At 43.7% G+C, this 27470-nt stretch overlaps 1 protein-coding gene across 1 annotated transcript; it reads left to right on the plus strand.

Annotated features, from left to right (window-relative positions):
* Positions 1 to 565: 565 nt before the first annotated feature.
* On the plus strand, positions 566 to 22870 carry LOC115385501 (procollagen galactosyltransferase 1-like). The gene is made up of 12 exons (XM_030087564.1): positions 566 to 968; positions 7769 to 7879; positions 7968 to 8085; positions 10875 to 11009; positions 13481 to 13685; positions 13798 to 13917; positions 16873 to 16949; positions 17042 to 17148; positions 17567 to 17699; positions 20192 to 20319; positions 21491 to 21697; positions 21784 to 22870. The coding sequence occupies exons 1-12, from the start codon at positions 751 to 753 to the stop codon at positions 22052 to 22054; spliced, it is 1830 nt and encodes a 609-aa protein (XP_029943424.1). The 5' UTR covers positions 566 to 750; the 3' UTR covers positions 22055 to 22870.
* Positions 22871 to 27470: the final 4600 nt, after the last annotated feature.

Below are 27470 nucleotides of genomic sequence, written 5' to 3' on the forward strand. Positions count from 1 at the left end.
GTGTTTTGATAACGTCTATTTAAGTTTTCAGCTCTATTTAAAATGATTTTCTTCAAATACTGCGGCTATGAATATATATGGATGATAATAAATGCACTGATTGTGTCTCAGTTCTGACTGAACTGAAGCAGTTGTGGTAAAATCTTGGGAGAACTCGTTGGTTTAGTGTTTTTGACCTTAGAGGCAATAATGCACCTCCGTGTCCAGGAGATAGGACTGGTCGGTGGGAGACATAAAGGAATTTCCCCAGGGGGATGAATAAAGTATGATGAGTTTAGTTGGGTTTGTAAATGCAGCATGGATGCGCTCCAGATGTGTGACAGGCCTGCAGCGGCTCCAGCACACCGACACGCCCAAAGCTTTCCATCTGCTTCCTATACACTACAGCTGGATCTGCTCTTAAAGGGGAGGTCTGCGCACCGCAGACCGGAGCCCAGCAGGCCGCCGGGGACAGGCCACAGGGGCAGATCTGGACCGAGCTGGGGTATTGACAGGCTGAACTCTCGCTGCGCTGAGTGCTGCTCGTTCCGTCCATGTTACCGAGGCGCGCGGAGGCCGGCGAACCGCGGCGTGCCGAGAACACCGAGTTCCCCCGAAAGCGCTGCAGAACCTGCCCTTTAATTCCGGAAAGCTCCTCCGCCATGTACACCCGGTCGGCGTAACACAACAGCGGGACCCTCGGCTCCTCACATCCTCCGTCTCACCGTCTCTCCTCCGCCGCGTCACCTCCGAGTTTCTCTCCCCCCTGCCATGCCCCGGGTCACCTCGCTGCTGCCCGCCCTGCTGTCCGTTCTCCTGCTGGGCCAGAGCCGGGGGTATTTCCCCGAGGAGCGCTGGAGCCCCGAGTCTCCGCTCCTCGCTCCCCGGGTCGTCATCTCGCTGGTCTGCCGCAACTCGGCGCACTCCCTGCCGCTGTTCCTCGGAGCCATCGAGCGCCTCAACTACCCGAAGGACCGCATTGCGCTCTGGTGAGTGTCACCGCTGGAAATGATAACCAGGGAAAGAAACACAATATACCCGAAATACCACAGAATCTCACACTGTCGTCAAAAGTTTTGTAAATACTTATGAATTAGCTGAGAGTGAAAAAGAGAGAAGCAGCCATCCTCTGTCAGCTCCTGGAGGCGCAGCGGAGACACGTCGAGAAGCGGGTAGAGGGGAGCTGTTTGCTTGTGAGTGCTGGCCAGGCGGGGCCGCTGTGTTATCAAGATGTGTGTGTGTGGGGGGGGACGCATGAGTGCTTTTATCCGCGCTGTTAACAAATCGAATGAGTAGAAGTTGGAGCAGCGTGGCTCCGCGCGCGCGGCGCCGCCGTCACGGAGCGCGCTTCGTGGCGCGCGGTGCGCACCGAGGGCGGACAGAGCAGCCTCCTCCATCCGGACTCATGAAAAGTTCCATTCACTCACAGATCCTCTGCCTCGTTGCCCCTCCGCGTTCTCCCCCTGCCCCACCCCTCCCATCTTCTTCCCCCTCCCTCTCCTCCTTCCACATCCCCGTTTTTTTTTTGTTTTTTTTTCTCCAAAGCTCCGCAGGGGAAAGAAAACTGACGTGGAAATATATTTTAAAATCGGCACCCGAGTGTCAAAATCGTGTTCAATCCAGGCACAAAAGGCAGCCTGTGAAGCTGTCTACTGAACACCTCCGCAGGACTTACCTTTCTTTACCTCGGGCTGTTTTCTTGTCACCCAGCCCCCAGCCCGCGTGTCTCCAGCGCCACTCACTTCCTCTCTTTATTTTGTTCCTCTGCCAGGAGATCTGTTTTTGAAGATTGGGCTAATCTTTTCATCAGTATTCACACCTGACAGGCTGGATTATGATTTTTTTTGGCAACCCAGTGGTCCTTTAAAGGAAAGTGATTACATAAAAAAATCAAACATGTGACAGCATTAATTTCAATGTGAACAATTATTCATTCATTCTTATGAATTAGTCGTTTGTAGTGGCAGAGGTACTCAAGGTGTAGGAAGACGAGCCCCCACTCTCATGTCACATTTCTTTTTCCTTGCTTATTATTTTTGGTTGAATGCTGGGCTTTGTGATGTTTTTCCACATTATATCACTGATAATAGCTTTTGTGTGCCACTCCTTTATGTGTTGTCTGCGACCGTCTCAGCTGTTCTACTTTGTGCTGAGACACATTTTGTCATGTTCATTTCCCTTTTTCGGCCTTGAATTTTGTAGCTCTCAGTTGGAAAAGTGGGCCGTCGGTCCCGAGATTGGCAGTTCGATCTCCCATCTTGCCATCTCCGTGTGTTGAAATGTCCTCGAGCAAAACACTGGACTCCAAACTGCTTCCAGTGGAGGTCAAGCATCTTTCAGTGGCAGCGCACTCAATCAGGGAATGAGCAGAAACGAATAACAGGGAAAAGCTTTGAAACCACTATTTAGCATAGATTCTTTTTTATTTAGTCTGAAAAAGCAGTCCTTTTTGTGAAGGAAAAAAAATATTGTTTTCCTAGTCCTGTTTTTCGCCTTACATTGTAATCTGAGAAGAACGATGCTTCACATGGTGCTTTCACAGATGTCTGTGGTATAATTGTTTTTGTTTGCTCAAAGCTCAGGCAGAAGTCTGGGTTATCAGCTGTCTGTGTAAGTCTCTAGTCTGTGAATCCCTCGGGGAGACTCAGAGATCAGTCCTTCGAGACACTGACTGACTGTACTCCTGCTCTGGAAAGAGAGAGAGAGACAGAGAGAATCTCAAATAAATCACGAAAAGCCAACATTGGTTTCTCATTTCTCACAGATTTCTTCATTTGAAGAATACTCGTATTAAGATTTTTTTCTACAACATTTAAAACAACCAGAAATCTAAACTGCATAAAGTTTTTCTTGATCTGAAAAAATGTCCTAATTATCAGATTTTTCTTTCCATTGACGTTCCTATAACTCTGGTTTTCCTCAATGGAGGCTGTTTGTTTTGGGATCCTTCTAATCAAAGCATCAAATTGAACTCTTTGCAACTGAGAATTTTGGTCTTTTTTGTGTAAAAAGCAGCTTGGATGTTGGACTTCTCTTTTTCTTGCATCCCAGCCAGGAATGTGAGCTGCGCTGTAATCATGCCCATGCGGCAGCCAGTTGTCTGCATCCTCTCTTTGACACCCAACACATCTCATCCCGCAGTGAGAAAACTGATATAGAAAGTTTTGAAATGCGGCGTGAAAGACAAACTGAACTGCTCGCCGGCCACCTGTCGATGCCTGCAGTTATCAGCCTGACAGGTTAAGATGAAATACTTGGCAAGCGGCAACACACACACACGCACGTGGAAGCCTAATGATGAGTGTGTGTGTGTGTGTTCTCTGCTGGGGCATGCAGAATCAGTGTTATCAAACCATAAATCATTTTTCTCCCCCTGCCTCTTTGTCGGCTCTCTCATATTCAGCTCTGCTATCTGAAATATTTACTCTCCATAAACCCTTTTTAATTCAGTACCTGTGGCAATTCTAAACTTCAGAGCAGTCAGATATTTCTAACAGGGAAGGAGCAGGTAGACAGATGCTGAAAGGGAGAGTGAGGAGGAGGAGGAAGAAGACGGATAGGCGAGCCGATCGCATGTAGGTGCAGGGACGGCGCTGCCGTGTTGAAACGCCTCGCACAGATGGGAAACTAACACCAGCGGCACGCTGACTGTCACTCACTACATGACAGGGCTGGAAGTGAATCCATTTCTGTCATAGTTATACATTCCTTCGCTCTCTCTGGCTCGGTCTGCACCGCTGCCCCTCCCCAGCACACAGAGATTTGTTATGATAACGCAGACAGCAGATGAATGCCGTCCCTCCCCTCCGCAGCCCCTCTTGTCTGTCTTTGTTCTTTTCTGCCCGCACCTGATGGTAGCAATCTGCAGCTCGGCCTGGAGCCAGCAAGACCCCAACAAGTCGAGCTGGGTTTATGAATCTAACATTTGTGTCAGTGAATAATGTGTTTATCAGGCTCTTAAAGCTGCACCTGTGAAAATCTTGTATTTCATTACCAATGCCAATGACACTGTTGTGTTGTGTCGTGTTGTGCTCTGGTTTTTGAGCAGTTACATTCATCCAGTCACAGCTAGAAGAGGTCAGACTTGTTTTGAATGCCGACCAGAGACAGGCTATGTTGTTCTCCGACATTGGATCTGGAGAAGGTGTTCGACCACGTCCCTCGTAGTATATTGTGGGGGTGCTTCAGGAGTATGGAGTCCAAGGAATCTTTGATCGTCTGGTCTCTGTGTAATGGAATTTGGAGTGTGGTCCGTATTGCCGGCGGTAAGTCGGACCTGTTCCCGGCACATGTTGGACTCCGGCAGAGCTGCCCTCTGTCACCGGTTCTGTTCGTAATTTTTATGGACAGAACTTCTAGGTGAGCCAGGAGCCAGAAGGGGTCTGGTTCTCTGCTTTTTGCAGATGATGTTGTCCTGTTGGCTTCATCAAACCTGGACCTACAGCATGCAATGGGGCGGTTTGCCGCCGAATGTGAAGCAACAGGGATGAGGATCAGCACCTCCGAATCCGAGGCCATGGTCCTCGACCGGAAGAAGGCGTTCTGCCCTCTTCAGGTCGGAGGAGAGACTGTGGCCCAAATGGAGGAGTTTAAGTATCTTGGGGTCTTGTTCTTGAGTGGAGGAAGGATGTCAGATTGACAGGCAGATTGGTGCAGCGTCTGCAGTGATGCAATCATTGTATTGGTCCATCGTGGTGAAGAAGGAGCCGAAAGGCGAAGCTCTCGATTTACTGGTCAGTCTACGTTCCCACCCTCATCTATGGTCATGCCAGAAGTGACAAGATCTCAGATCAGCAACCAAAATGAGTTGCCTGGCTCGGGCATCTGTTTAGGATGCCTTCTGGACGCCTCCCTGTCGAGGTGTTCTGGGCATGTCCCACCGGGAGGAGACCCCGGGGAAGACCCAGGACATGGCAGAAAGGTTATGTCTCTTGGCTGGCCTGGTAACGCCTCGGGATCCTCCCGGAGGAGCCGGAGGAAGTGTCTAGGGACGGGGAAGTCTGGGCATCTCTGCTTAGACTGCTGCCCCTGCGACCCGGTCCCGGATGAGCGGTAGAAAATGGATAAATGGACGGATGGATGTTCTCCAACAAAAAAAAAGCTTGTCTCATGACCTCAGAAGAGACCTCCATCGAGCGCTTGTGCGACTCCAAATAGCTGAGAATTACGACTGATGAGAAAATGAAATTTAAAGCTCATGTTGATCGTATTTTGGAGATGCTGAGACTCTGATTATGATTCTTCCTCACAAATAAGCTGTAAATTTCTTTTATCTCAAGAAATGACTTGTTGCAGCCACCTACTTGGCATTTAATGAATGAATTCTGTATCCTATTCATGCATTATACAGACTCTCACATCGGTATAACTTTATAAATCCATTCTTAGCAAGTCACCTCCACATTTATCCTCCTACATGTCGGTTAAACATACCGGTTCATAACCAATGCATCTCTCTTTGTTCCCTGAGTTTGTACATGACCCGTAAAAATATCTTCCTCTTATTCTGCACCATGAACCTGGGGACCTGAAACTGTCCCATCTGATTTTCTGAATAATTTCAGTGTGAGATTTAAAGCTCTCTAGAGAATGTCTGAAGTCTCTTGCTTTTATTTTCAGTCATTAAAAAAAAAAGAAAAGCAAACTTCATATTCATACAGTTTTTGATATCTGTCCTTGTACTTTGTGTGTGTAATGTTAACAGGTTTGTCTTGAAAATGAGAACTTATATCTCAATACAATTACCTGCATAAAGGTCAAATTTATAAAAGGTAAAAAAAAAAAACATTGATTTTTCAAGCACGATGTCTGTAAAATAAGTAGATTATAGCTCCACAAATGCGTTTGACCTGAAAAAAAGGTTAGACCTCTCACTTAATGCTGCAGCAATAATTTTTGTCAGTGTTATGAAGCGCACAATAATGTGCAACGTGCAACATCTCATCTCAGAGGATTCTCACGCAACCCTGCTTTCACTGAGACAGTGCTCATCCATCACTGTAAATGCACCAAATGCAGCTCCAACGGGGTCATTTACATGTGGTGTCATTGGCCTTTTTCCTAAATTTGATAAACTGAAACTAAAGTGGGGCAACATACAGATATTCCAGATTATATGTTGATTACAGATTATGTGTTGCGCGGGCTGCAGCTGATCCCAACCCTCAACGGATCAGCAGTCCAGCTCAGATTTTACATAAACAAACTGAATATAAATTAAAAACCTCAGATACTTCAGCATCTCTCAACAAAACCAGTGTCACAGCTGAATAGATAAAAGTTAGTTTAAAATAACAGCAATGTTGTTGTATTTAATTTAAATGTTGACCTGTTTTAAACACTGGTCAATTAAAGAAATATGATCCCTGCAAAATGAATTACAGCTGACCTTTTTCTTTAAAACTGCTCTAGTCATTTTTGTTTATGAAGCAAATAATAATGATTGACGTGCGACGGTTCAGCTCAAAGGATTCCGGCAAAAAACCTCCCAGGGCCGTTTCAGCTGCTGTGAACAGGTTTTGATTTCATTCAGCGCTCTGTTCTTATCACTCCTGTTTTCAGATGCCACAAACTGCATCAGATAAACAGCGTGTGGCCATCCAGGGAATGAATAGAGCACGAGAGCTGCATATCTTGAGGACAAAATATACAGTTTTTTTGATACTAATCTAAAAACGAATAACAAAACTGAGGTTGAAGCAGTATTTTCACCTGAACAATGGTACGTCGTCCCTTTGTGCTGCCTGGAGTGTGCAGAACGAGGTTAAGTGCATCTGCTTGACTGCGTTACAGTGATTGCTCTATTTTCAGCATATTGTTATTTATGAAATCAAACAATAAGCATTTGTTTTGCTTATTTTAAGTCCACCGAATATTAAAAAGGACAAAACAAACAGCAACACACAAACCCAAGGTAAAGCCTATAATGGCTGATTTTCCCATTCCAGAGCCGGACACATAAAAGAGCTTTGCATATTTGCTTATTAATTTGTCTGAAGTATTAACTGCTTATCCAAACTGCCTTATTTTACTTGTCTACAGTCATGTTCATGTATCACAGTTTGAGCCTTGCATTCCATCCACAGCTGTAAGCAATGTATCATTTAATGTTATTTAGCTTAGAAACCAGCTCTCAGTTTTATATCACTCCCTTGATTATATATCTGGAACTTCCTAAACATTGTTTAGAAAGTAGAAAATGTGGAATTGATCCTTTTGGAGCTTAATACAGTGTGACACAGTGATTTATTGAACCTGCACGCTTTCCAGCGTGAACTGATCAGGCGTTATTCTCCTACATCACTCTTCTATTTATAAGTGAAAACTTTCAGCAACTGTTTGTGCAGAGATTAGCTCGCTGCAGTAAACTGAACAAACAGAGGAGAAAACAACAAGCTCCTGCTGCGAGAACACAGTTTGAGCGCCACAATAATGTATGCTGGAAAACACTCAAAAGTAAAGTAAAATTATCCACGGGAGCTGCGGTGTTTCTGTGCAGTTCAGTCAGTGGCCTAGTTAAGCAGGATTTTATTATGAGAGGAACCAAAAAAGAAAAAAAGAAACGGAGTCGCTTCATCCCAACAGCGCAGATATTAAGATCAATACCATTCCCACATGTCAAATTGGTGAATTCCTCACATATTGCTGCTGTGAGATCAAATTTCACACACCGCAGTGGAAGATTTTATCCGTGCACCCTTTTTGCCGAAAGCCACATAGAGATTAATATCGTTCGTAGTTGGCGGCGCTGCAAGGCTCCTCACTCTCTTGTGTTTCCTGTTTCCCACAGGGTAGCAACAGATCGCAACGCGGATAACACCACGGCCATCCTCCGGGACTGGCTCATCAAGGTGCAGAATTACTATCACTATGTGGAGTGGAGACCTGACGAGGACTCCAGGTATGTGTGCGCGCGCGTGTGTGTGTGTGTGTGTGTGTGTGTGTGTGAGAGATGAGCACTTGACTGAATGGCTCTCCTCGTGTCTCAGTGCCTTTGAGGATGAGTTGGGGCCGAAGCACTGGAATAACCTGCGTTATGAGCATGTGATGAAGCTCCGTCAGGCGGCGCTGGACACTGCCCGGGAGATCTGGGCCGACTACCTCCTGGTATGTTATCTCCCTCTCACCAGCCTCATAACTCTCCTCTTGTCCTGCACTCCCAGATATTACAAGATATCAGTGAAGCACGAGATGAAGGAGACCGATTGTTTTACGAACAGAAGTGTTTTTGTATTTGCTGAAGTGTGGCGATGTCCCCTATCCAGCTGACGGATGCCACACCCTCCACAATGAGTGACGTCTAGATATTTTGTAGAAAGTTGTGTTTCTCTGTCTTTTCTCTCTTGAAATTGCATGTTCTTCCATTTTTTTTCCTCGCCGTTCAAAGTACCGTAACTGACTTGGAGCCTCCAACGGGACTGTAGGCGTCCGCTTTGGATTGGCGACCTTCCCAGGATGCACCTTCCTTTGCACATACAGTAGTCGGCTGCGATTGCTTCCAGCCCTCTGTGACCCTAAATTGGATAAAGCGGTATGGAAGATTGATGAAAGGATATTACAGCAGATTTGTAATAATGTGCGATTACACTGACGGCTCCAGTATTAACTTGTCAGCTGACACTATAATTGGCAGTAATTATGGAAAACTGCCTTATTAGACTTAGTAGAAGCGTGTACCCTGGGCCACGGAGGAACTTATTACATTTTGGAGCAGATCCAAGTCACGAGGCAGAGCAACAGTTGATTTTCTCTGTTATTAATATCGTGATCTTTTTCTGTGGATCCCAAACATTTTTTTTTTCTCTCTGAGATTTCCTTGAAGAAAAGCTGAGGTCCTGCTCCAATCTCTGGCTTTACAGGAAAAAAAATGACACTGAAGTCAAACACTGTTGGAGACACCCTTGCAAACATATAAAAGCAGGAGCCTTCAAAATGAAGGCAATTTCTCAGGTCTGCCGCTCTTCCTGAAAGTCATATTTTGGTTTTATTTGACATCGCCCATTCCCTTTTGACATCGGATGGGTCTGAGACACCCCGGGGAAGGTGCAAACCACCGACAGAAGGCATGTGGCTGATATAATGCTGTTTATCTTATAGCATCTAAAGGTGTCAAATCAGTAAAAATGCAACAGTTTCTAAACCGATTCCATATTTTGAGTACCTGTGGGCTTCAGCTGGGCACCGCAACACTTCAGTGAGAACACTTGGTTCAGTGACTGTAACACTGGCCTGGTCTGAATATTTCAGAAACTGTTTCTTTAGATTTGTAAAGAGATTTGTTTCCTTCTATAACCATCATCTACCAAGGTAATTGTCTACTGCTTCTAGAATGGTTGTTCTCTCTGTTGATTTATATCATTAATGCCAAGAAGGGACAAACAGGAACGCTGCTGTCCTTCAAATAACCACTTGTTATATTGCACTCGTGCAAAAGATGATCTCTGAAAGCCAGCGCCTGCACCCTTGAAGCAGATGGTTTACAGCAGCAGAGGACCACACTCGGTGTCATTTCCAAGACGAGAGAAACCAATCACCAAAACCAGACGATTGGAAAATTGTCGCCTGGTCTGATGAGACTCAATTTCTGCTGCAACATTTGAATGGCTGCGTCAGATTTTGGTGGAAAGGGTCCGTTCTGCCGTGTTTTCGGTGACTCAGGCTGCTGCTGGAGTAATGGTGTGAATTTTCTCAGTACATTTTGTGCCTTTTTGTACCAAGTGGGAGTCATCTGAGCACTTTTCCCACTATTGTTCCCGACCACAGTCATTCCTTCATGGCCACAGTGTGCATACACACCATGTCGCCGGGCTCAGATCACTTTAAATTAGGGCCTTCAACATGACAGTGAGTCGACTGTGGTCACCAGATCTCAGCCAAGCAGCATCTGCTTGATGCTCTCAGGTATATCTTTGTCCCAAGCCCTTTTTTGTGTTCACTCTTTATGTTTTCTACGAAACTATCAAAAGCAAATAGAAGGAAACAGAAGAATCTATGGAAACAAATAGAGACACTTGTTATTTCAACAACTATCATGAGAATTAACACCAAAGTGTTTTGGTTGAGCAGATCAAGCCATGTTCCCAGTCAGTGGATCTCTTTTTGGAAAGTAGTGCTCAATCATGTATTGGAAACCTTTAAGTCTAAAGCCTATTTTACGACACTTTGCAGATTATATGATCGTGAATTCGACTTATAAGCTTTCAACTGTCTTGGAGTATAGAAACATCCTTTAGCAGCACCTCAGGGTGGAAATTTTCAATTTACACATATTTTAAGTGAGACGCCGCCGCACAGCCATCGCAAATATTTATGTAGGGAAAAATATGTATTTAGTGAGATTTTATGATGTAAAAAGTAATATTTTGAGTCTGTGCAATGCAGGCACCTCGAAATGCTTTTTCTTTCCTAACACTCCTCTGAGCACAAGTTCTTGTTACTTATGGGCAGACATGCAGACTAATACCGATGTGTCTGCAATAAGTTAACATCAAAGGCTCACATATTAAGTTGCAGGTTGTCTGAGGGCACTTCTCTTTCACTGGAGTGCAGCTCTTCAGCTCGGAGAAAAAGCTTTGAGGTAAACATAGAAATGAGATTCTGGCATCAAAAAAGAAAAGCTCTTCTCCGGACATCATAAAGCCTCCATTCGCAACACCGCAGACTAAAGAACAGCCTGCTCCAAATGCAAGAACACTCTGTAGAACTTGTTTAAAATGACAGGCTGCAGGATGAGGCGCCATGTGAAGGATCTGCTTATGCCGGCAGCCTCCGATGATCAAACCCGGCCGCTGTGGCTCAATCAATCCCTCGGTGGCAGCGGGTGACATTTCGTGTGTGCTTGCATGTGCACGTTTATGTGTGATTGACAACACTGTGCCCTTCTCTCGCGTCTGCAGGTGGCTGACTGTGACAACCTGCTCACCAGTCGGGATGTGTTGTGGAAGCTGATGAGGGAGAACAAGACGATCGTCGCTCCCATGCTGGAGTCCAGAGCGGCATACTCCAATTTCTGGTGCGGCATGACTTCACAGGTACTGGCCATTTTCCTTTCAGCTGCTTAGCATCTAATCTGCATCTTAGAATCTTGATTCCTCACATTTCAGCACATGTCAGTAGGAGTGGAGTGCCTGATATAACATCTGTGAGGTGGAAATTTCCACATTATTTTACTGAATAGGTTTGATTTGAATTTATTTTGCCTTGTTTTGAGATTACTTGGTATTAATGTTTGATGAGCTGTTTTGCTATGTATATAGATGCATCTCAGTAAAGTACAATATGGTTGAAAAGTTAATTTTTCATTACGTTTCTAAAAGATTCTACAGAAGCTGAAATATTTTTTGGTATTTTTGTTTTAGTCTTCACAATTATGGTGTATCAGTCAAAATAATCAGGCAGTATCTTATGAAACATAATATGTCATGAGGTCAGATATATTCACTTTCTTACTCCTCCAGACAGCCAACTCTCCACATGCTTCATCTCAGCCTAATTTTGCTTTTGTTGGTCATCAAAAACCAGAGCTCTTCTCCTGCAAATTGGATGTTTTTTCTTTGTCTTGTTTCACGGTCATAGATGTGCACTGATGTTTATTTTTAATCATTTTAATTAATCTGTATCTCTCTTACAATAAATCAAGTTCAGGAAACTGTCCTTGATGATCATTAGTTTTGTTCTCCACTTCTTTCTTGTCAAAATTAAAAGGAAAAAAAAAATCCTCCTCCTTGGCCAAGGCACCATCCTCCCTGCTGTGCGCCCCCCTGAAGCTCTCTGGCGCCCCCAAGGGAGGCCCAGCCCACACTTTGAAAACCAGCAAATGAGATTTTCCTCAAGCTACAACCAGGATTTGAATTTTCTTTTTAAGATGCACCTCGATAATAAACCCCTTTCAGACCACAGAGCCTGCAGAGCCCCACAGTCCCCGACAAACTAAATAAGGGCTTCATCGTGGTGAAGAATGACTTTCTCTGCTTTAAACGCAGCTTTCCGTGATCTATAAATACTTACAGATGCTACAGGAGAGTTTATGTCTCATTTTCTTGCACTTTGCATCTTTTGTGCAGAGCTTTTCTTCGCGTGTTTGGAGTGTCGTTACGGTGACACACTCTAGTCCGTCTTTCAGGGAAAAATCAATTTGACGACTTGATGTACTTGATGTGAAAGCAGGAAGAAAAAGAGGAAATAAAATATACATATTTTATGAAAAGTGTCCTTGCAGTGTCACTTTTCAACTTTTAGGGCTGAACTCTATATGTTACAGTGTCATCGGCTGTAAACACAACGTCTTGAATTTCAACGAGCTGCTCATAAAAACCGGCTCATAAATTGTCGACTCTTTTATGTCCCGGATGAATTACGCACAAATAAACCCACCGGCTGCTAATCGCGAGTCCGTTTCTGCGCCGCCCGCCTGACTGACCAGGTTAAATTCCTTGCGACACCAAAGCGTAATCCGGAGGGACATTTCCAGTTGATTATTCCTCTTCATGCACGAGGAGGTGCGTTTGGAAACACTCTGAGCGAGTGGGTGTGAGGGCGAGGGAGAGCGGCTTTGTTCCTCTCATCATCCGCTGATTGTGTGCAGGTGCTGTCTGCACTGCTAAATTAATTTGTGAATTGAAGTAAATTGTTTGTTTTGTCTCACAGGTGGACTCAAATGTTGGCGGTGTGATATAATATTTAGCGTCGACGCAGGTTTATAATTCCCGTAGATTGTGCGGCTGCTGCAGAGACGGCCCACACACTCATTATGTTTAATTTGCTTTACTTTTTCAGTCTGTTAGCGCGAGCTTCACCAGATACCACCGCTGCGTGTGCTCATTAGAATGAAACAATAAAGAAATGCTTTTGCATAATGATTAGATTGTGTGAATGTAAAACTTGCCTTGGTAGATTTTGTACAGACGCTGTTGATATGACTTGGAACTCGCATATCTGATACATCAAGTGTCTGTGATCTATTTCCGTCTTCGCGGTATGCCTTTAGGTGTTCATCTTTGTTTCCCTTCAGATCAGAATAGACGTACGGACATTGTCTTTCCGCTAGCGCAGAATAAACTAACTTCATCCAACAATCTGTCTCTCCGACTCCTAAAAAAAACCCCTTTATTTTAGTATAATTCATCGGCCTGCAGCCAGAAGGCGACACGCAATGACTGTCAGGGTCTTTTCTCTGTGCCAAACCGAATCAATCACCTTTGTGATTTGCACAGTATAAATAGCTTTTCTGTCTATTAGTTGTAAAATATGCAGATATTTCCGCCTTTTAATCCATTACTCTTAAATATCTCCCATTTTTTACCTGACACTCGAAATGGCTTGTGCTTTTTAAGAGACTCTTGGCTATTGCAGCCAATCTTTTCAATCAAATCACTGTCGGGCGCCTCAAGTCAATGTCCCCCGCCTGAATTCGGGTCCTGACCAGCTTAATATGCTCATGCGTCAGTAGTCGGGGGACGTTGACGGAGATCGTATGTAACTGAGGAGCGTTCTCGTCCTGCAGGGTTACTACAAGCGCACGCCGGCCTACATGCCCATCCGGAAGCAGGAGCGTCGCGGCTGCTTCTCCGTCCCCATGGTCCACTCCACCTACCTGCTGGACCTGCGGAAAGAGGCCTCCCGTCAGCTGGCGTTTTACCCGCCGCACCCAGAGTACAGCTGGGCCCTGGACGATGTGATTGTGTTTGCTTTCTCAGCTCGCATGGCCGGTGAGGCGCCTGCTCCGGATACTGACGTCAACTACGAATGGCTCCTTAAACCAGACTGGTGCTGATGCATGTATTTTCCTCTCTCTTTTTTTTTTTTTTTTTTTTCTTGCAGAAGTCCAGATGTACATTTGCAACAAGGAAACGTACGGGTATTTCCCAGTGCCGATGCGCTCCCATGCAACCCTGCAGGATGAGGCTGAAAGCTTTTTGCATACTCACCTTGAAATCATGGGTCAGTTCAAAACACTGAATCAACAAATCTCTGGCTAATGGCTTTAGATTGTGACTCTAAGCCTTCTTGTGATGAAGCCTGAAGCAGACCTGGGCATCAAGCACGCCTTTGGTTGTTTCTGACTGTAGAGTATTGTAGAGTCCTTGTTGGTCAAAGATGCTGTTTGATATTTTTCGTATGTAAAATTTGATTTGTGCTTGTGCTCAGAGATATAATTGTTGTTACATCGCGGGCCCGTGATGAGATTACATGCCTATATATGTAGATATTTTTGTACCTATTTAACTCTGTGTCCTTAGTTTGTGGGGAACAGATCGCTGTGTTGAAGGATTAATAATTTAACCAGACAAAAGCAAACTCAACTTCCAGAAAAACTTATTTTTATTGAGAAATATGTTAATATGGACCTGAACTGAAGTCGACTCATGGCTCATCCCTCCATTGTTGTTCTACTTTTTCATGTGACCCCCTCTGGAAAAATGTAGTACTCAACCCTAAGCAGAACAAGAACACTTTGTAAATGCCCGGACTGGGTTTTATTGAGCAGGGATCTGGACTTTTACCTTCATGTTTGTGTTCAGGATATTTTGGGTGGCTTATTAAAAAAGAAAGAAGAAGAACCTGGGCCTGGAGCCCCACATAATTCCCCTCTGTATTACCTTTTCTCTTATGTTCTCCCATTAGAAAGCTTTCGGGCTTTAGCTGTTTTCCTGCTTGATAGCAGTTTTTTACACCTACTCCATTTATGACAGCCTACACGTTGCCACATTGCTTTTCCTCACACTCGATGTCCTGATTTAATGTCTCCCTATAGCGGCAATAAATCTGCGTTCCGGATTTGGCACGTCGCAGAAAAATGTGTTAGCAGCACGGATAAAGTATATGGAATTAGCACTTGAAATCCTGATGGTCTCTGCAGGTTGTGTGCTCTCAGATTGTGGGGGTGTGCGCTGCTGAAGTTGTTACAGTGGAAACTCAGTGAAAAAAGCAGCAAGTTAAATGTCAGAAACAAATAAATTGTCAATCCGAGTTAGCAGCTTTAAATTCACAACTCTCTCTCGGTAAACAGTGTGTAGGTGCTGTTGACGGTGACGCCTGAGGGAGAAATAATATTGGATGGTTGGTAACCGCAGATAATTCGATTCACCTTCAAACAATCCGCTTCAGGAAGTTTGTTTGCCTCCATTCAGTCGGTTGTGTTTTTTTGTCTTTTTTGTTTTAAAATCCAAATCTTTAGGAGGAAATCAGAGTTTTTTATATTGTTGTCACTACTGAGAAAGACAATATCCAAAGTCAAACTTTGACCCTAAATATTGCGTCTCTCCCTAAAAGCTTCCGACTGTGTCTACAGATGCTTCAAGACAACATTAATCCTGCTAGAAAAGTTTGCCGCAGCCAGTTTTTGCACTTCAGGATGGTGACAGATGATACTTGGAAACTTGTTCAGATGATTCATGCAGATCTTCCAGAGAGCAAACAGAGCATGCATGAAAAACTTGTGACATTAAAATGAAACAGGAACGCAATGATTAAATGGTGCTGCAGCCTTATGGTTGAAGGACTCACTAAATATTCAAGGCGAGGTTGCTCTGATTACATTTATTTTTTATGGGATTTGTCATTTAAAGATGCAGTTTGTTAAGATTTCAGGCCACTTTGGTTGATGGTGAGTCACTGGTGCTCTCCACTCTGTCTGTCACACAGAAAATGTCTATAATTGAAAAATAAAATGACGGCAAAAACTCAATTAAACTCAATTTTATTTCATTTCTATAGTACCAAAAAGAACAGTCATTTCAAGGCACTTTTAAAGAGAAAAACCCAACAATTCCACAGCGTGGAGATGAAAAACTTCCCCCTTTAACCTGCACAACAGAGGTCAAGACCTTCTGCTCTTCCGGTTGGTGTTAGGGGACAGCGGAGAGGAAAGGATCAGACTGAGAGAAACAAGCAAACATATTAATCCACTGGCTGCAGACCGATCGGGGCAGGAGGCTCAGACCGCGGCTTCCAAACACATCCAGCGATTCTCAGAACGACCAGAAGTGATCACAGTTACATGGAAAATGGTTACATGAAATTACAGTTCAACATAACAGCTGCAAATACAATATATTCAGATAACTGTCGGGTTGAAAGGCACACTAGATATTTGACTCACTTCACCATCTTGTGCTGCAAGGTGGCTTTACAGGACAGACTGATTAACTTCTAGTTGATGTAAATAGATATTTTAGATGCTTTATCAGCTAAAGCTGAAAAACCTACTGAATTATACTTTCTTTTGCACTTTGTATTTTCTGTTTTTAATTTTTTTCATTTATCTTGGAAATTTTCTGGCACTTGTACTCTGTTATGTATATATGAATGACAGGAAAGCTCATTTCACTCATTCATTCATTCATTCATAGCTCTGCCGGATGACTTCCCAGTGATTTTTATACTTCTGCCATATGGTATATGTTTTTATTGCCGTTGGTCTTAACAGAATAACTCAAAAATATCTCGATCCAAAGTATCCAGATCCAAAATATGATCCAGGATGTGCTCTAGGTGTGTAGGTCTATGTTGGGAATGAAACAGCTGATTGAGGGAAGCCAGGAGGAAGTACGAACTCTGAGCGCCTCCTTGTTTTTTGCCGTCTTCAGGAAAGAACGTGTTGTACATTCAGTTAAAACACTGTTTCTGTCAAACCAACACGATGAGAGCCGCTGTTAATAAAATATCCATCTTTACACGTATTACTTATCTTGCTAAGTTCAGCCGAGTTAAATCAAAGCCAAAAATATACTCTGATACATTTTTTTTTTTTTGAGGGGGGCGCTCCCAGGGGGATGCCCAGCAAATTTGTCGTGGGACCCCCTGCTGTTACCTGGACCACTTTTTTTTGGGAGCTCCTGTTTGAACACATTACTCATTCTCTTTGTAAACGTTTGCTCCTCTCTTCTCTGACAGTGAAAAATCCTCCACTGGAGCCCTCCAGCTTCCTGTCTCTTCCTCCCAAGCAGCCTAACAAGATGGGCTTTGATGAGGTACACGCACACACACACACACGCGCGCACACGCACGAACGCACGATAGCCGAGGCACGCGTGTGAGGTGTTTTGCATTTGTGTGCACCCAGGTGTTTATGATAAATCTGGCGCGCAGAGCTGACCGTCGTGAGCGAATGCTAAGAACGCTGCACGAGCAGGAGCTCAGCTGTAAGGTGGTTCCTGCTGTGGATGGCAAGTACGTTTCTCATCTCCTTCCTCCCTCACTGCCTGTGTCTCTTTGATTTGTGCCTCTGCAACACGCCGCGTAGATTGATGTCGGGAGCCCGGGCCGAGACAAACAACCAGGTAGAAAGTCGCTGGTTGCACTCGGTTATTTAGAGATTGCCTGAGCCGCGTAACTTTTCCCTCATTCGTGAGACAAATTCCACTTTTAATCTGTGTGAACGGTCTGTCTTGTTTTCTACATGTGATATAGTTTCTGTTTCTTCAGTTTGAAATAAAGAGCTGGTCTCATAGCACCTGTGTGATTTTTGCTATTTTTGTATCGCGCACGTTCGCTCGCCCATGTTTATCTGATTTTCTCACACATGTCAGACCCGGGTAGTTTATTGTTTTCATTAAATGTCTTTGTTCCTCGCTCCGGTTTCTTTCAGAGCTCTGAACAAGTCTGAAATAGAGGCAATGGGGATTAAGATGTTGCCGGGATACAAAGACCCTTATCACGGCCGACCTCTCACCAAGGGCGAGCTGGGCTGCTTCCTCTCTCACTACAACATCTGGAAGGAGGTGAGACGGCCGGACGGGCCTCAGACCGCCCGCCGCACCTGCACGCCGCAGATAACATTTACTGCTAAAACACACAGTAATTCAGCTCAGTCACAACATCCTGCTGGGATGAAGCAACTCTCTTTATGCTTTTTCGGTGCAGCTCGCTCTATTTCATGTCCACGGGCATGTATCTTATCTAATGTGAGCTCAGCGTGAGAATGCCTGGAAGATCAAGTAACGTCTTGCTATTTTTTGACATTTCTGTCGATATGTGAGACGTGTGTTTCGCTGGCGCTTTCACATTAGATACGGAGGGTTCATTCGGTACAGATAACTTAAAATATCACTTCAGGCAAAATTCTAACATTTTCACAAACAACGACAAAAAAAACCACTGGCGTTGAAAAACGACATTAAATGGTGTCAGGGAGCGTGGACCCACGACCAGAGTTGAACTGGCGGCCATTTTTAAATAAAAAGTAAACTAGTCTAAACAAAAAGTTAAACAAAAACAGGAGGAGGAGCTTCATGAGACACACTGAAGGGTTAATTAGAGAAGAAGCGCAGACAGGAGCACAGGGGCCGAGTTACAAGGAAACACACAGCATAAACATGCAGTGTAAAAGAAAGAATGAATGAGAACAAACAGCTCAGCATGAGGAAGAAAACCATGAACCAGTGTAGGAAACTGATATGTTGCAGTAGAGTAATCAATACCAGAAATATACAATGAGCCTTACATACAAAACTACAAACAATGTGAGGTTTCACTGTGTAATACTGATAAGGAACTTTTTATTGTTGAATCATCGCTTTCATCTCACCTTGAAACGTCCTGCATATTTTATCACTGAACTTAACAAGTTGTGCTGATGTGCACGGGCTTCAACAGTCGAATGGGTGTAAGAACACTGGAACTTGTTTGTCTCACCCAGTTGAAACATAAATAATACAGTGCTGAAGAGAAGGACACGAATTCTCCTGCCGAACAAAGTTTGTTTTTACCACCAACCCAGACTCTTGTTGCACCAACAGCGAGACTGAACTTTGTCTGCAGACACATGAGAAACTGTTTCACCCAGAGGTCTGCAGCCTTCGCCACCAGACGAGCCGTTTTGTGACTTTCCTCCAAATCAGTTTTAAGTGGAGCCACAAAACACGTTTTAACCTTTAAAGCGAGGCTGACACAGCTTGGAAAGTGTCTTATATAACTGTGAGGGACGTACAGAAACCGTATCTCATGTTACATTTATGAAGTTTAGATTACGTTTCAGGCTGGTAGACATTTTCATACATTTTCAGGTGGTTTTGATTTCAGCAGTTTCATCCTTCCTTTTCAGCGTTTTTTTCCCCACAGTTTTTAACCATTTGGTTCTTTCTTAAGCTGTACATTTTTTTAAAGCCATTATTTTAGAAATTCTATTAATTTTAGTGCTTTTTTTAAAGTTATTTTTGCTCTTTTTTTCTTATTTTTTGTGGTTTTAAACCAGCTGCCCCATTTTAGCTGTTGTACCTTTTAATAAATTCCATTAAGACGAGCAATCAAAGTCCTTTTGAAAATGATTGAGGTGTGCAAAGAAAACAAAAATAAGATAAGCAGTTTATTTACATGTAATTTTGTAAAAGCTTCAAGGAGCCACTGCAGAGGTGCTAAAGAGCAAGTATTTCTTATACTTCTCATTGAAAATGTATACGCAAAAGTATGGCATGAATAAGAAGTAAATGTCAACAATGTGGCCACATGAATTTTAGTATTTGGTATTCATTTTTTTTTTAGTTCATATAGTCGGAGTTGGAGTTGGAGTTGTCTTTGGACCCTACTTAAATTGTTTAAATATTCTAATCCTCTGTTCGATTTTATATTTTCATATAATTAGCAAACTGTTTTGTGTTCTTCGTGTCTCAGCTTTCCTTTTTCCCCCTAAATGTTAAGTTGAAGTTTGTATTTCAACTACAAACCCGTCAGCGCCATCACAAAAAACAAGCCAGGTAAAAAAAACTTTCTCACCGCAAATGAGGGTTTTTCTTCTAAGACTTGCAGAGAGCAACTTTCTGACTCGCTGAAAGGAAACTACACTGAGCATGATAAATCAGGTGAATTCTAACTTGCTCCTTGTTAAAGAAGCTGCGAGTGGAAAGTGAGAGAACTTTTCTCTCTTTGCTACTTAATGCAAAAAAAAAAAAAAAATGTGCCGTCATATTTTCTCAAGGTTATTTTTGGCGCTCCTTCCTTAGAAGGATATCAAAAGTGTGAAGTCGAGCTGGGGAATAACATGTAGCCCTCTTTTATTCAGAGAGCTTTTTTCTTCTAAACAGACGTGTAAACACCCCGTCTTCATCTCAGAAAACTGGTTTCATTGCATAAAATTATTACAAATGACAAATTGTTATTGATACCATGAAAGGATTTACAGTCATTACTCTGATTGCTGCGATTGAGCAGATTAGCGGACTGTACAGCGCTGTGAAGCTCCGTGTGTGTGTTTATGTGTGTTTATGTGTGTGTTTAGATCGCAGACCGCGGCCTGCAGACGTCCCTCGTCATCGAGGACGACCTCCGCTTCGAGGTGTTCTTCAGACGTCGTCTGCAGGCGCTGCTGCTCGAGGTGACGACGCACAAACTGGACTGGGATCTGATGTGAGTGACGCTGGAGCGAACGCCGCGCAGTAAACAGGGCGGATTATCGTCCCCCCGCAGCGACAGCCATCCATCTGTCACACATGATATCTTAGCCGCCCGCCGCAGATCAAATGCCAAAATCACTCGTAGGAATAAAGCGTCTTGGCGTCGCGCAACCGCGATCTGATCTCCAGTATGTTCACAGAGAAATATGTACACAGGACAATTTGGGTGAGTCAGAGGACAACATTTAGCTGATCTCACGGCTGGTGGCGGCCTTATCAGGCTGTATAGAAACCGAACGTATGTTGATTTTGGTTCTAGTTCGTTTTTCACTTGTATGATTTTGATTAATTTTGATTTTGAGTTTGGTAAATACCACAAATTTTACCAAGCTTATAATAAAAAAATTGAAAAAAGATATTATCAAAGTCTCCACAGAGACACGTTGATATGATGAGTTTGTAAAGATATGCATAATTCAGCAGCTATGGGAGAATTTCTTTAACATTTTATATATATCATCAGAAATTGAAGTAATTTCTCCAGTAATTGTTTTGTTTAATGAAAATATAGACATATTTATGACTGTGCCACAATGAAGAAAAGCGTTAAAGTTTGAATTTAATGGTTATTTTGACACTATTGACCCACTCAAGATTAAATCTGGCTGTATGTGACCTTTGAACTGAAATGTGTTTGAAATCCCTGATCGAGATTATATAAACAACGAATCTAAACGTGAAGCTGAAACATGAATCCTCGCATGTGGAATGGATGATAAACCTTTAGGTATAAAAGCAGCTTGAGCCTCCAGGAAGATAAAATCAGACAAGCTGTTGAAACTGGACCAAATGTCCTCGGCTCCTCTTCAAACACAGGAAGTTTGAATGCAGCAGAACCAGAAGAGCTGTTAAAGGACCAGACACTTCAGAGACGCCACCTTCTCACAGTTGGACTTGACTGAAGCTCATAAATTGCCGCCTCTGTTCTGACTCTTCCGGTTTACGGGTCTTGGATGAGCTGGTTAAGTCTCTTCGCTGTAATCTAACAGGCGTGCTGCCGCGCCGAGCGGAGCGAGCAGCGGCGCTGTGGAGGTTCTGCTCGGAGCAGCATCTGTGCAGAGTGTGTTTTGTTGGAGTCTGTTGGCAGCGCTTCTGACTTGTCTCTCCACGTCGTGAATAAACAGCTACATCGGGCGTAAGAGGATGCAGGTGGACCACCCGGAGAGGTCCCTACCCAACATCCACAACCTGGTGGAGGCCGACTACTCCTACTGGACGCTGGGATACATGCTGTCTCTGCGAGGAGCCAGGAAGCTGCTGCGAGCCAAGCCTCTGACCAAGATGCTCCCTGTGGACGAGTTCCTCCCCGTCATGTACGACAAACACCCAGTGTGAGTATCGTCCGTCCCCTTTCACGCCGCCCCGGCGTCTTCGCTCGGCTTGATTCCCGTCCGGACTCCTCTCTCTCTCCCCTCAGCTCGGAGTACATGGACCACTTCCAGCGCCGGGACCTGCGCGCCTTCTCGGCCGAGCCGCTGCTGGTCTACCCGACCCACTACACGGGAGACGACGGCTACATCAGCGACACGGAGACGTCGGTGGTCTGGGACAACGAGACGGTGAAAACCGACTGGGACCGAGCCAAGTCGAGGAAGACCCAGGAGCAGGGCGAGCTCAGCTTCCAGGCGCAGAACTCTGACGTCCTGCAGTCGGAGCTGGAGAACTGGAGCGCTCGGGACGAGCTGTGAAGAGCAAAACCCAGACGTGAAACAACCGCAGGGAGAGCGTGGCTGTGATGGGGGAGGGGATGCGGGGATGGCAGGGAGCCGGCAGAGGAGGAGGCAGAGCTGCTGGACGCTCGGCTGGTCGGGAACCAAAATTTCTCCTTCAGCGTTTCTTCCTCTGGAAAGACGAGGCTGAACGTGACGTCTGGAGAAGCAGCTTTTGAGTTTAACTTATTGCATCCTGTTCTCGTCCCCCTGTCCACAGCCGCAGCCTGTCTTAACAATCTTTAAATTATTTTCCAGCCTCAGTACTGGAAGATTTGACAGTAACTTCTGCTGACTTTTCAGCTGCCATGCCACCAAAAGCCAAACAGTGGTTTTAAATAAGTGCCTCTAAAATGAGAAAGAGAATGTTCTGTTGATGAAATACGTTACTGTTGCTCAGCCCTGAAATTAATTCACCCTATGAGACGTCTGATTTATTTTATGACTGGTTTAAAATCCAAGTCATGGATTAAATTAAATCACTGCACAGCTGTTTTTCCCACATTTCTATTTAGTTGAGTTTTTTTCTTATTTTTGTCTTTTAATCTCTGAATGTTTAGCAATTATTCTCTATTTTTTTAATGTAAAATCTGATCTTCTGTTCCTGTTACCAACACGTGCAGCAGAGCTGATTCTGTTTCAGGGTTTTTTGCTCACCAAATAATTGCGGCTTTAACCCAGACGTGCAGCTTATGTTACGTTCAGCTGAACAGAGATTTTTTTTAGTAACTTTTAATGTTTTATTACTTTTCTGTGTTGGAGAAGTGTGTTTTTTATTATTTTATTTTGATTTTTACCAAAGAATAAATAAAATCTTTATTCTAAAATGACTGCTTTGGTTGAAGTTGTTCCCGAATAGTTTTATTTAAGGAAGGCAGTCAGTCTTCATCTCTTCCCGGCAGTGGGAGTCTGCAACTGTTATCAAGAGAAGACTCAATTTTCCAAAAGGCCACCAAATAAAATTAGTCTAGAGCTGAAAAATATATTTCAAGTGAGATTAGCATCTACAATTTTTCATCACTACACTTTAGAACAGTGGAACTTTAACTTTTTTCTCATCTCTTTAGTTGTTTGTAGTGTTTTCAGGCATTTCACCTCTTTTTGAACATTTTTAGTGGGTGGAATTCATATTTAGACTGATTTAACTGTTTTAGCCTTTGTAGTGGTTTCACTTGTTAAAACCATTCCAGCTGCTTTCACTCTTGCAAAGTAAACACACAGTCAACACAAACACACCACAACCCAGGAATGTCCCACAATGCCTTTCATCCGCTCACCTCAAGCCGCCGCTACAGAAGTTTAATAGTTGACAGTGAAGTCACTTTAATAGCAACCCAAGTTCATCATCTGGCCATTTGAATGTCCGTGTACTCATCAGTGTTTGTAGCTTGATCACCACACTCTCATTTGAATCAATTGTCCGATCAATAGGGTCAGGGGAGCTGGAGCCAGTCCAGGTACACAGCTGATAGATGACCCGATGTGTTTTTCAGCTGTGGGAGAAAACTTGAACTCCCAGAAGAAACCTACAGATGCACTGAGAGACATGCAGGGGCTCTTCATCCCGACCCTGACTCAAACCAGGGACATATTGCTGTGAGGTAGCAATGCTAACCACTGCACCACTGTAAATCAGCTGTATAAAAACACACAGAGAGTTGGCTCCAATCAAAGCCAGAAAACACACCGCCACTACCAGTGTGTTAAAGTTCAGATACTGTAACAGTGGCTTCAACAGCAGCTACACTGGCTGCAATTTAAAAAAAAAAAAAATAAAATCTGCACAGCCGTGCTGTTCTTTGACACACAGCAGCTTCATTTCAGCACAGTCATGAATGTCCCACAATCCAGTGGAGATTTATTTTAATTAGCGCCTGCTGATATGTTCCGACTCTTTAAGTGCATAGTGGTCAGTTTGGGCTCCTGCAGACCGTCATTACTTTCCCCTCGTTCGGTGTGTTTATATGTTATCCCCCATTCAGTATTGACCTGTAAAGCACACAGATGTTGTGTCGGATGCTTCGCGGTTTCATAATTATTGCCTCAAAAGATTAAAAGTGATTCTGGCTACGCAGGCCTGCTGGCCTTGACATGCAGTAATTACCTTCTCTCACTAAAAACACATTTTAATGCATGAAATGTTTCTTTTCTATTTTGACTGAATAAAGATGTTTTCATTCCATGCAGTGACATTAAAACCACTTTAGACTGACGACAAGGTGGCTTCTTTCCAATCAACTTGCAGCGGAAAAATGTCCTGCTGCCGTGTTGCTTCATTTGCGAGCTGATAGTGGAGAAAATATCAGGACACTACACCCGTTTCACAAGGTCTTCCCTGTAAAAGAGTTTTTCAATCCTAATGGAACCTTCTGGCTGAAAAGGGTCAAATGAATAAATGATTGCAAAAATTCCTAAAAAGTTTTCAGTCTTCACAAGTTTTCTAGAGATGTAGGGAGCAGGAAAGGGTGTGGCTCATGCAGAACTTTGTGCTGTGTTGGTGGCGTTGGTAAGAGGATCCAAAGATCAGCACAGTTCAAATAGGGTCTTCAACCAGAAGGCCCGTGGGCCAAAACTAATCGGGCTAATCCACCGAGCACATGGGGAAAATGTCAAAACAAACACTTTTTTTTTTTTTTTTTTGGGGGGGGGGCTAATTTCCTTAGAGCAGTGGACCATTAAAGTCACTTACTGCCTTGTTAGCAAACTAGCATTAGCCTCAGCGCCATGCTGTCAGGGTGAGTTTGTCAAAAAAATGCATGATTCAGCATGTTTTAGTAGATTTTTGACATTTCACTGTATTTTGCACCAGAAGGTTTCATTAAAGTTAACTTTAAGTTTCAATTTAAAAGTTATTACGGCACTATTTAACCAGTCCAACCCACTCAACATGAGGCTGCGCTGTGGCCCCTGAACTGAAATGCTTTTGACAGCCCAGGTATGGAGGATTCCAGGGTCAAAACAGTTTGAAGTCTTTTTCAAGAGATTACCCGAAACGTTGAACTCTGTGGTTGAAAATCTCATAGCAGTTGAGTCAGGTTGTGAGGACCTGACCCCATCAAAGTCCATTTGGCCTGCTTTAATTACTTTGAGAATATGCAGGAGACGACAGCTGAAAGTGGACATTTCCTGCCTTTTTATGACCCTTCAGCACACTTAGATCATCACACATCCTCCATCAGTCATGCAGCCTCATGCTTCATCTTTTTGCACGCCCTCCGGCAAATAACCTATTTCATTACTGTTCTGCTGGTGATATCTGAAGAACGGTTTAATCGCTTGCCTTCTCAATGAAACAACCTCTTGATATTTTTTTTTTCTCTTTTAATCACTGCTAAGTGAAGAAACGCTGATGTGTCCACCCGAGCTCACCTGGAAAGAATCAACATTTCATTTCACAAATTGAAATAAACTGTGAGTGCCCTACCTGACGGAAACAAATAAAAACATTTATTAAAAATGAAAAACGTGTTCTGTCTTCATAGCAATTATATTTAATTATTGGATGACAGTTTTAGCATAATAAGGGTGACAAGTCTGTCTACCAATAATTACTTTGATCAGTTTAGAGGAATAAACACCAAATGAAACACAAGTTTGTAAATTTGTTTTTGTTTGGCTGCTTTGCTCTGAAAATAATGTTTCTTTATATTTGCCATGAGGAAAAATGTTCTTTTCCACGCGGTCTACGATGTTGAAAGACTTCCTTCGAATAACTCAGAACAAGCAGAGAAGTCTTGTGAGAGGAAAGTGAGGGTCAGAGGTCGCACAATTGCACACATTCTTCACACAAGTAGAAGTACAAACACTGCAAAAGTAAAAAATAAAAAAATAAGACAAAATAATATCCTGTAGAAAACACGGAAATATAACCACTATGTTTTTAAAAGTATAAAAGTCAAAAGAAGTCCGTTGAAGGACATTTCCAGCACCTGTTTTTTTTTTTTTGTTTTTTTTTTTTGGTCCTTTTTTTTCCCTGCTGGTCAAGGTGACAATTTCAGACATTTCTCTCAAATAAGGCCATGGATGAAGAATTTCTTTCAGCTCTGAATGTGCTCCCATTGTTGCTGGCTCCCTTTCAGCCGTGCAGCTACCAGTCCTCCTTGTCACAGGCCTCACATTCAATAAATGGCTTTTCTTTCTGGTCAAGTCTCCCAGATAAGGATCTGCTCCATCTCGTTACATCTTTATGGCATTTTTCCATCTGCTCCACCTCTGCTGTGCATGAAATCCTCTGATGAATGCATAAAAAAATACCACTGTTCAGGTTTTTCCCTCTCCTCCATTTAGATTCGTATCAGCCCTAATCTTGGGATATCATGCAAAAAGCACGACCCTATCTTCATGAGCGAAAAACAAAAGTGAAATAATGAAGACGCTTTGAAGTAAAAATGCTGGAATTTTAGGAAAAAATGTTATGAGTGAAAGGAAACAGTTGAGCGGAGTACAGATATCATAAATCCAGTTCTGATCCTCTCCCATCCCTGATGATTTATTGCATCCCGCTGCCCACCGTCGTATAAATCCTGTGCATCGGTCCTTTAAAAAGAGGCCGCTTCATTTCAATGACAGAGATTTATTTATTTTTAATGGTGCTGCATGATTCCTCAGACAGTAGCATCCGTGCTTCTCTGTTTGCAGGCTTTCAAATGTGAAAAAATTTGCTCATTTTAACCACTCATTAGTTCAAGATGAAAAGCTGATTGGTTGCCAGAATCATCAAAATCCATCCAGAGATAAACACAATTTTTACTAATTTAATGGCAATCTGTCGCCGGATCCGCAGCCCGACTCACGTTGCCCCCCCCCCCCCCCCCCCCCCCCCCCCCTCCGTGCTGCTCGGCTGGCAGGGAAGCTTTGGCATGTGCCGCATGTTTCCTCACATGTCCGAAGTATGTTTATGTGTATTCTCATGCGTGTGTCTGCAGTGTGTGTCCGTGCAATGGCGTGCAGTGACGCATGTCTGTGTGACTCAGACTAATCCTATTAGATCTCTCTCCCTCGCTCCCACCTCTATATTTACCTCACCCCTCTCTCTGAGATTAATCCCACGATTTTCTGCAAGTGCTTCTCCATGCTAGCGGGCACTTTCCTGCACGGACCTCAGAGTTCACCAGAACCAGGCTAAAACTATTAACTCTGGTTAAATTCCTTGAAGCCGTGCCTCTTGGCTGCTGCGGCAGCTCGATGCAAAAGAATCAAGATTTGAGGGGTCATTGAGGGATTTGAGGCTCCGGCTCGCGCTGCTGGCTGTGAAGCGAAGGTTGAAGCAGGTTAAACGGCTCCATTTGCTGTTTGTGTAACACCTGTCTGTCTCTTCTTTGTGTCTCCATCTCTCTCTCTCTCTCTCTCTCTCTCTCTCTCTCTCTCTCTCTCTCTCTCTCTCTCTCTCTCTGTC

Source organism: Salarias fasciatus, unplaced genomic scaffold, assembly GCF_902148845.1.
Source record: "Salarias fasciatus unplaced genomic scaffold, fSalaFa1.1, whole genome shotgun sequence".
NCBI classification, from domain to species: Eukaryota; Metazoa; Chordata; class Actinopteri; order Blenniiformes; family Blenniidae; genus Salarias; species Salarias fasciatus.

Bases quoted from the DNA above. Each gene is read 5' to 3' on its own strand.
- LOC115385501 (XM_030087564.1), top strand. From the start codon at position 751: ATGCCCCGGGTCACCTCGCTGCTGCCCGCCCTGCTGTCCGTTCTCCTG. The intron at 7,880-7,967 runs GTATGTGTGCGC...CTCGTGTCTCAG, and splicing joins AGACCTGACGAGGACTCCAG to TGCCTTTGAGGATGAGTTGG. The intron at 13,686-13,797 runs GTGAGGCGCCTG...TTTTTCTTGCAG, and splicing joins TTTCTCAGCTCGCATGGCCG to AAGTCCAGATGTACATTTGC.